The sequence below is a fragment of the Phaethon lepturus genome, unplaced genomic scaffold (assembly GCF_000687285.1).
Source record: "Phaethon lepturus isolate BGI_N335 unplaced genomic scaffold, ASM68728v1 scaffold16298, whole genome shotgun sequence".
Taxonomy (NCBI): domain Eukaryota; kingdom Metazoa; phylum Chordata; class Aves; order Phaethontiformes; family Phaethontidae; genus Phaethon; species Phaethon lepturus.
In genome coordinates this window covers 19,675-29,632 of record NW_010557046.1, presented here as the reverse complement: position 1 = coordinate 29,632, position 9,958 = coordinate 19,675, and the positions used below count along the sequence as shown (strand labels likewise).

Here is a 9,958-nt window from a genome sequence, read left to right as displayed (position 1 = left end):
GCAGGAATATGGAGAGAGAGAGGAATAGTGGGTGCCTGCTTGAGAAGCTGCTTAGCATCTGAATGGCAAATGTTTGAATGGGGGAAGGGAATCCAGCACAGGGCTAGTGACCAGCTAGGAAAGGCTGCTCATCAGACAGTGCAAAGATGAGGATCTGAAAGGCGTTTGAGCAGCTTTAGATAAAAAGAACAAAAAGGAAAAATGGAAGTAATACAGATACTGTTAAGTGAAACAGCTAGAGATATGCAAAACAGATCTGGTGCATAAGACATTGGCTGTTTCCCAGTGTGTCTTACATGCAATATAAACGTCTTTCATGATTGAAGTTCTTTTTCTTGTTTGTTTGTTTCACAGTGGTTTTTAAATAACTTATTTTAAAAACTGAAGAAGCCTTAGTATGAAGGGTTCCATTTTTATACTTCTTGACTTTTACGTGTTTGAAAAATTAAATCCTATGCAAACAATTTCCTGGCTGCTTTTATTTCCTTTCCCTTCAAGAAGGGCTGGAGGGGGGACGATTGTTTTCAAGCATGACTTGATTGTGCATGACAGTCAAAAATAAAACCTGGGCAATAGGACTGATGTTTTGTCCTTGTCATGGTCAGGAGAAGTGTTTGACTACCTAGTTGCACATGGAAGAATGAAAGAGAAAGAGGCTCGTGCAAAATTCAGGCAGGTATGAAATTAACATTCACTCTTTCTTTTGTTTCTATTTATGGTGTTTTCAGATAGATGTGAGTGTGAGCATACTTCTTTTACTTTAAAAAAAATTAATTGTTGTGATAATGTTTATTAAAGCTGGAGTGGAAAAAAATCCCTGAAGAGAAAAATATCTGCTTCCTACATACTATCTAAAAATAGTAAGACTGTTTTACATTCTTCTTTAGTGGATATTCCTAAGAGCCACATTTTTTATTGTGACTCAGTTGAGGTTTTAATCCTTTTCTGAATATTTTAGAGTTTAACAGATGTTCTGTCTGGAGATGTTGATACAGTGTATTGCTGTGTCATGTCACATTGTTTTGTATGAAGGGTATTCTGTAACAGGTTTTTATATTCTTGCTGCAAACGTTCTCATCTTCGTCTTTTTTTTTACCCTGTTCTTAGTGATTATTTTGTGAAAAGTTTTAGATAAGTAAACAAAATTTGGTATTTTTTTAGAATTATGGTATATAATTAACATGTAAAGAAACTGCTTTTAACTTGCTATTTCAGACTGGGATTTTGTTATAGATATGTAAAAGATATATATGAAAATGTTGAATGAACTATTCTGTTAGAGGTGAATTGCAGAGATATGCTGCAAATATTTCAGAAGATAAAATCTGAGCTCCTACATCTGGCTGTTGGGTTGGAGGCTGGAATAATTTCCTTCTATAATTATTGCTATTGGGTGATCTGCATTTAAAATAGATGTTTCTTCTGTTATCTTGAGGAGTTTGTATTATACTTTTTTTTTCAATAAGAAAATGAGCTGCTTTTAGGGACTTTTTAGTTCTAGTATTTGTATTTAATGAAACTGACATTAATATTTCTAAAATGAAAGCTTTATTAATTCCTTATGTTTATACTGGATCATCAGGAGCCAAAATTACTCAATTATATACGAAAACTTATATTGAGATTGAAATAAAATATTTCACTGATCATCTTGGTGTTTCAGATTGTGTCTGCTGTGCAGTACTGTCATCAGAAATGCATAGTTCATCGCGATCTTAAGGTAGGCTGTTACTTTTTCATTTTGCTGGGTGACAGTATAGATTTAATTTCACTTGTCCTTGGCACGGTCTCTGCCTCAAACATATGAATGAGAGAATTACCACTTGTATTTTATTCTCAATTTGCTGAAGCACAAAAATAATGTAGTTTGCCTGTTGGAACAGGGGAGAGACAAGAATAGAACATGTTACTTTCATTCCTGTTTTGACTTTAAGAAAAAGAATGTTCTCCAAAGAACTATACTTGCTGGTGTGCAGATATCTACACTCTGAAGCTGCAGAAATTCAATAATACCAGTCAACATGACTTAGTTAAAATATTTTCAGTTAAAATATATTGCAAGATGTGTAAAATGGTCTTTTCTTAGTATGTCATAAGAAATATGTTAGGTTTTTAATCCATTTGAACTTCTGGTTTATACTCTAGTCTTCAGTTCAGGCAGAAAAATAAATCAAACGTGAACAGAAATTAGCCAAACTTTCTTTTTTTTGATGCTGTCTAGTAATCTATCTGTATAAACATACCAGACCATGTTAAAGACTTCAGCAATTGCAGGTACAACCTAAAACTTCAGTATGAATCTGTCTTAGTGCCAAGTTTAGACATCATGGGACTTGGACACAAGGTCTTCACCTACTTAAAAATTGGCTCGTGCCCTTGCTTTGACGTCCTTGTAAGTTTACAAGGAAAACACTGGTGTAAGTGTTTTTTTGCTAATTTATCTAAATACTTGTGAAAAGCTGAGGTTGAATAATTCCGAAGTGGGTTGGTTTTTTTTTTTTACCAGTACCTTTTGTCTTAACTTTCTTGTAATATACTGCAGCATGCTCTCAACCTTTTTTACAAATCTGTTTCCTAATACCTGTCCATCTGCCAGCTCCTGCATGTGCATATGGTCCTGGATAATACATCCTTTTCTGCTGAGTCCTCCCTGCTCCGGGACCATTGTCATCTGATGATGGAGGTGCCTGTCCAGCACACTGAAGTCAGAATTCAAGGAAGGAAAGGGCTGGATCTCATTGAAATCTTGATTAAAAAAAAATTATTCCTCCCCATCTTGCATGGCAGTTTGGAGCCTGTGAATGTTTTGTCAAGCTCCCTGGAGCTTACTGTAGCCCCTGTTGTTGAGCCTTTCCAGGAGGTTGGACCTAGGGACCGGTTGGCTTAGCTGGACAATTCGCTTTCACTGGTTGTCTCGGCCTTACATTTGGCTGGGAATAGGGAGCCAGCCACCTCCTCCTGCTTATCTGGCACTGGCTTGCTCAGCCCAGATATATTACTGAGTCTTACTGCATTAACCCGTGCAGTTATTTAGCATCCTGTATATTGCTCTTTCTGCCAGAGCCCATGACAGCATCCACCCGTCATTCGTTTCTTAGTTCCACAGCACACATACAGCTCACTGCATTTTCAACAGGACTATCCAAAACTGCTTTGCAGCATTCACGCAGGATCCCTTTTGCCATCTGTCACAAGTACTCTACTGCTGATCTCCTTCTTATTTGCAAGACAGGCAGGCAAGATCCAAAGTAATTTCTTTGTTTGCTTTTCTCTCTGTCTTCTCTTGGATGGAATTACGCTAGACTCATTTGAAAAGTTCAGTGTTAGGTGTGATTGAGAGCCAGTCAGCCTAGCCAATGAAAAATACATTCCCCAAAGAAAAAAGGGCTAAACACATGGCTTTGAGGAGATGTTCTCACTTCTTGTCTCCTTTCCAAATGTCATGTGTCATCTCTTCTCAAAACTCTTCTCATGGATCTGCAGACATGGAACAAGCAACTTTAAAGTTGTGTCTGCATTCACATCTGCTTCTGACTTTCTCCATTGTATCATCATTCTGACCAACTGACATTTTTGTCAGTTTTTGGCTTTAATAACAGAAGTGGTAAACTCCATCAGATGTAAGTTACTTCAGACTAAACTACGAAGTCATGTAAGAACATGTGCAAGTTTGTCCAGGCTATTCTGGCAGAAGAGGAGGGAGTGCAAGGCCCGTGGATACTTAAACTGTTGTCTTAATTTTCTGTGATTATGAACAGCTTGCATAAAAAGGGCTGTAATCAATTCCAACTTTGCTCATCCTGTGATGTGCAAAACTTACCTTACCTTTTCAGTGATTGTTAATACTTTTTGGTCCAAACATGTAACCAACAAGAGCATAGTCTTTCTATTTGGCATATTAGAAAGGTTTGTTTGGTGTTTCTATTTGAAGTAAGGAACCTAAAAGCATGGGGTAGTTGGGTAGCAGGGTACTGTTGAACTAGGAGGACTATTGTAATCACAGAGCAGCTGCACTGACAGTAATGTTTTCACCACAAGGAAAATGAAGTCTTTGTGCAGTAATGTAGAAGGCTGTGAAATCTGGAAAATATCTCTGTGAGTCTGTCTGCAGGCACATCAGCTGGAACCAGCTGAGATTACAGGTCATGAATTAGGAAAATAAAATATTTTCCAGGATGGTTAGTTTGTAAAAATGGGCTGTATTTTACTCCTGATAATGCTAAGGCTAAATTCTGTTGCACAGCTGTTGGCTTGATATACTGGTAGTTAATTGTCTCCTGTTCTGTTCATTGAGTGCAAGTGAAATTATTAAAAATAAAATCAACAAACAAACCCATATCTACACTTTTAATCAAAGCAGCTAACAAATTGCTGCTTCTCTGATCCTGAACTAAGACCTTTTTTATTTTTGGGGTTCAATTCTGAGCACAGCATCCAATGAGAGATGTCTGTGTTTGCTATAAAACTGATTTGGCAATTAGGTGAATCCTCTGCTCTGGCTAATGTCTGTTCTTCTGTTGAAAAAGAAGGATTCCTGCACAGCTCAGTGCTGCTCCTGTGTTGCTGATAGCAGATCAGGAGCTGGGACCCAGTTAGATGAGTAAACGTTGCCCAATTCTGCTGCACTCTTTGCACGGCATCCTTGCATTTTGAGAAATGTACTTTATTTTTTTCCAGTAATGTATTAGTATTTCTCTAACCTCACTCTTTCAATCTTCTGACCTGTGATACTGAGATACTGTTTACTGACTCTCCAGGTTCCTGAATAATTGCATCTATGTGTATGTGGTGCATTGCATTCACATGATTATTGCTGCACAGGCATTAATATTCCTAGCTGTACAATACATGCATTTTTTCATACACAATGTAATACTTGACTGTTAAACACCTTGGTGGTGTTATTGCTAAAGCAACCACTCATAATAAAGGGGAGAGAATTTTTTGGTACAGAACGCTAAGATACAGCACGTAGCTTGAAGTGTTTCACCTTGTAAGCAGAAGAGATCTTGTTTTAAAGTCTTAAATCCCTTCTAACATTTACCCCACAAAAATGATAGATGATGTCTGGGATTAGATTTACACTCCTTGGCAATAGAAGTTGGCATGAACCTGTCAAAAGCTGAAACTGCTATTCTAAGATGTCTAGATAGTTCAGCCTAAAGCTGAACTAAGTTATTTCTTCCAGAAAATAAAATCTCTATAGTTGATTCACTAGCTGACTTTCAGGTCTGTTTAGCTGCTTTTAACAGTTATATTTTCCTGAGTAAACACAGTTGACTTTCAATCTTTGTAATCTATTCAGGGGGATTAGTTTCTCGTGTTCCGCAAGAAAGATACAGATGACGAACCATTTTAGAAAAGGAAATATTTTTGCATTTACTGATAAATGATGCACTGTAATATATCAGTCTTATTCTGATACATAAATTGTCCTTTTCCTCTTCTATTTTTCTCTTAGGCAGAAAACCTTCTACTTGATGCGGACATGAACATTAAAATTGCAGACTTTGGTTTTAGTAATGAATTTACAGTTGGTAATAAACTGGACACGTTTTGTGGAAGTCCGCCTTATGCTGCTCCTGAACTTTTCCAAGGAAAGAAATACGATGGTCCTGAAGTGGATGTGTGGAGCCTTGGGGTGATTTTGTACACACTAGTAAGCGGATCATTGCCATTTGACGGTCAGAATCTAAAGGTACAGTTACAATATGAAAGCTTGGCTTTTAGTCTCTTTAAAGCTTCTGTGTCCTTAGTAGGCTCACCTTTTAAAACTTTATTTTAAAGGAACTGAGGGAGCGAGTACTGAGGGGGAAGTACCGCATTCCGTTCTATATGTCCACAGACTGTGAGAATCTACTTAAGAAGCTACTAGTGCTGAATCCAATAAAACGAGGCAGCTTGGAAGTGAGTAATTTCATCTTGGGAAAAAAAGAGTTTTCAGAATAAGAAAGAATAAAATACAATAATTGCTTAAGACTTCTTTATTTTTCATGATAGGTACTTTCTTCCTGTTTTAAGGGCCAAAAAGTCTTGTTTAACAAAAAAAGAAAAATGAGGACATGTCACAGAAATGGTGCACCTTGAAAATAGAAAGTGTTAACAAATGAAAGTCTAATCTTAATTGCAGCTGACTAAAGACTATCATTTAAGAGCATTTCAAAGTGCAAACTGCTCCCACTTGTTTCAGTCAGATAACAGAGCTGGTTCAAAATGTGTAGAAAGGAGGACAAGATTGTAAATATCTTCTGCTTGGAGTTTTTCAGAAAAACAAAAACAGCAGCAGGCAGTACCATAAGCATTTTTGACTTAACTGACCATTTCCAGCATGACTTCTTAAAAAGGATAGCTACAAGAGGGATAACTGTGATGGAAAACTACATGGGGTTTTTGTTTGTTTTGGTGCTATAATACAGATAAACACTAAGAACTCTGAATGATAAGCTAATAGTTGCTAGTTATTACTGTTCAGTCGTTTCTTTCGCACCTTCTGGTAGTGTTGTTGCTGAATAGCTGGAAAATTAACATCTATAATACCTACTGTGTTCCTTAGCTAAAATCTCTTTTGAGGATTTCTACTGAGTTATGATTTTTTTGTTAGTAAATTAAGTTTTCTTTTCATGGGATGTAGAAAATATCTGTGCATAATTTGTAAGGTGTCTAAAAGATTCAGTGTTTCTTAAGGGGCTGGTTTTTTCAAGTTTACTGTCTTGGCCTGTACTTGCTGGATAGCTCTGGAGCTGATATTTAACAAATATTTTGTGTAGAGTTCACTCTAAATGGTGCTCTGTTCTATTTTGTGAATTCTTTAACAAAGACAGACTTTTTAAAATAAAATCTGCTTACCATACAGATGAAAGTAGAGCAGAAGATAAATAGGATGGTTTTAAAATAGTGTTTGCATGAGTTAATCACCAGTGACCTTTGCTTCATCTTTCTATGCATACTTGTGCAGCAGTGGATGGTGTTCCACAGAATAAATCCCATTTAAGCAGCTTTTTTATTTGTAGTGGCATGACTTATGCTTCCTGGCATGGATGCTACCTGCGCAAGGAAGCATACGTTTACTGAGCTCTGTCTGCGTGCAGCTTATTTCAAGCTGATGCTGGTTTGTAACTTGTTATAAATAGTTTTAATTTGAATAAAATCTGTACTGAAGAGAACACTGAAGGGTGGCTTCTACTTTACTGATACTCATTAATTACATTGTGCTTATTAATCTCTAGAGGCCATAGTGATAAGAGCGTAGTTGCTCAAAGATGGTGAAAGATCGCTGTTTTCCTGTGTCGTGTTTAAGTTTTAGGAAAAGAGATTTTCCTTTTATTGAACTTTCCTCTAGATTTTTAGCCGTTTCTCTTCACATCTAATTTCACTTTCATTCTGATTACTGTAGTTTTACCCAGTTCTTCTAAAAGTCCTTCCTGTCCCTGGAGAGAGGTGTTGGATAGTAGCCTCGCTGGAACGGTGTAGTTGTCAGATTGTATGGAAGAGAGCGAGCAAATCTTATGTGTGATGGGGGTCTTGAGCCAGTACCACAATGCTGATAACAGGCATTGATCAATATGCAAATCTGAGGGAGAGAGACATCACAAACTTTTTAAAAATGAATGTTCCTGAAATAACATTTGTTGAATTAGAAAGCTATGGTACGTGGTTTGGAAAGAAATGTCTATTTCTTCTGTCTGAGCATTTCTAAAAATACATATTTAGAATGAAAGTATGTATTTATTAGAAGTGAAAAGACAATGTTATCTTATGTGGGGAGGATCTTTTGTTCTTTCTCTTTTAATTATTTGCTCAGTTCCAGCCATATACCCTCTCAGTTCCCATGCATGCTTTTCCCAGACCATCCAATACAATGTTTGTCGGTGACATTAGCATCAAAGCTGAGACTGACACAGGATCAGCACCCTATGCATTAGACTTAGCACTATTCCTCTGATAAGGACCAGGCAAATTTTTATTAAAATGGTTTGTCTAGACTTTCTCATGGTTACAGCAGAGAGAAAGCGTTTTAGAAGCAAGAGAACGTTGTTGTAAAGCAGTAAAGCCTCACCGGAAGAGATGGGAAAAATGCATTGTCAGAAAATACGTGGATCTCTCTTAACTATCAGGATTTCAACAAATTCTTCCTCCCCCACCCCAGTCTTCAACTCTTTGGAAAGCAACACTGTGAAATTCCTGCAGAGCAAATTTATGGTTACAGAGAGTAAGAAAGCAAATAATTTTGACACAGGCAAGTCTTGAGCCAGGTCAGATTTTTATTAGATAGTTTTCCTGAAAACTGAGGGAAGCCTCATCAATAATATCTAGTTGGTTGAAATTCAGTTTGGGTTTATCTGTTAAGAAATACAGTTGGGGTCAGATCTTTAAATACCCTGACCAAGGCTGCTGTTCTTTAACCAGCTGACTGGAAGCTCAGCTGAAGTTACACAGATGTAATATTGATCCTGGAATTGGGTCATTCGTGTCACTTCAAAATGATTGATTGTAAGAGTCTGTTTTAAGAGTTGTACAATAACTCAGTACACCTATGAGATCATGTGTTTAAAAGACAGAGGCTAGCAAAAGTTTAACAGCTGGAAACCTAGAGCATATTACATTGAATTATAGATCCACCTGCTGAAGAGACCTGAAAAACTGTAAGTGGGAACTGTTGGATTTGCCTATTAATTCAAGAAGGATCAAGTAAGGGAGGTAGGATTTGAGCAGTGTGATTCCTGTCATTGAAACACCTCATCATGCTTAAACTTTTAGATTTAATTAACAGTATCTTTAAAAAATTGTAATTGCATTTACTGCATAGTACACTCTTGGGAGCCTATCATGTTACTGCAAGGCTACAAATATATAACCAAAGTCTGTTGTCAAATAGACTCATGCTCTGTGTGCCAGAAATGCAATGTAGCAATACGTGTTCACAATCCCTTCCCATTTAGCCCCCTCAAAAGCCAAAAAATCAGTTCAGTGGCAGAACTTTGAACAACTCTTTAAGTCTTATTGTCAGCAAAATGTTAAGTGGCCCAAGTACAAAGTTCTGCATTGTTCTTGTAAGGATACAGCTATTTGGGGTCTGTAATTTGGCAGCAACACTACATACAAAGAATTTGGTTATATCAATGGAAGATTGAATCTTTTGCTCTTTTGTGAGAAATAACTTAATTTGGTGTTTTCAAGGCATATTTGGTGCCTGTGGGAAACTTGACTTGCTGGCACTTGTTTCACTCTTCTGTCAGTCTAGTGAGCAATATTAGCATCTGTCCCTGAAGAGGCATGTGTGCCTGTTGTTGTAGGAGGGAAAATGTTTTTAGCTGTATTAAAAAAGACGAATATGTCCTTAAGGAGAAGTTCTGGTGGTGGTTAGGGATTCCAACTGATCAATCTTGCAGGCATATAAAAGATCCAGGCCATGGCAGAAGGAAACCTTCCAAAGAATGCCAGAGAAATTTTTCAAGTAAATATCCGTATGGCATAGAGAGGGTTAAGAAGCATTTCTCCCTCCAGCCAAACTGTGAACATATTTAGTTCAAATGCAGTGAGAAGATCTGCAGGAAAAAATGACCAGTTGGCATCATGATCTTGAAACAAATGACTGTAGGAAGCATCAGCATGCTCCTGAAATACTCCTTAGTTAAACACTTCCTTTGTTATTATTTGAAGTACTTACTTATTGTGATAGAGTTGGTATTGTAATAACATCTAGGGATCTTAACCAAGATTAGAGCATGAGTGTCAAGCACTCAGCAAGATGAGATTAAGAGGCAGTGGAAGTGAAGGGTACAAAATGAAAGATTTTTGTGTTGGAAGTGCAGGTTTTTTTCTGTCAGTAATTTTTCTGCTATTTCAGCAGCGGGGGGGTGTATTGTAAGGGATAAATGTTAGGGGAGAATGAACTAATGGAAACAAAAGACTGTGAAAGGTAAAAAAAGAACTGTAAGATGTGAAAGGAAAAGGTGGT

At 37.2% G+C, this 9,958-nt stretch overlaps 1 protein-coding gene across 2 annotated transcripts in view; it reads left to right on the top strand.

The window, feature by feature from the left end:
• The window catches only part of MARK1 (MAP/microtubule affinity-regulating kinase 1), a 27,239-nt gene that overhangs the window by 1,656 nt on the left and 15,625 nt on the right, over positions 1 to 9,958 (top strand). For both annotated transcript variants that reach the window (XM_010292663.1, XM_010292664.1), the window contains exons 3-6: positions 606 to 676; positions 1,664 to 1,720; positions 5,462 to 5,698; positions 5,788 to 5,907. In XM_010292663.1, coding sequence (XP_010290965.1) covers positions 606 to 676; positions 1,664 to 1,720; positions 5,462 to 5,698; positions 5,788 to 5,907 — 485 coding nt within the window. The remainder of the gene's footprint in view (positions 1 to 605; positions 677 to 1,663; positions 1,721 to 5,461; positions 5,699 to 5,787; positions 5,908 to 9,958) is intronic.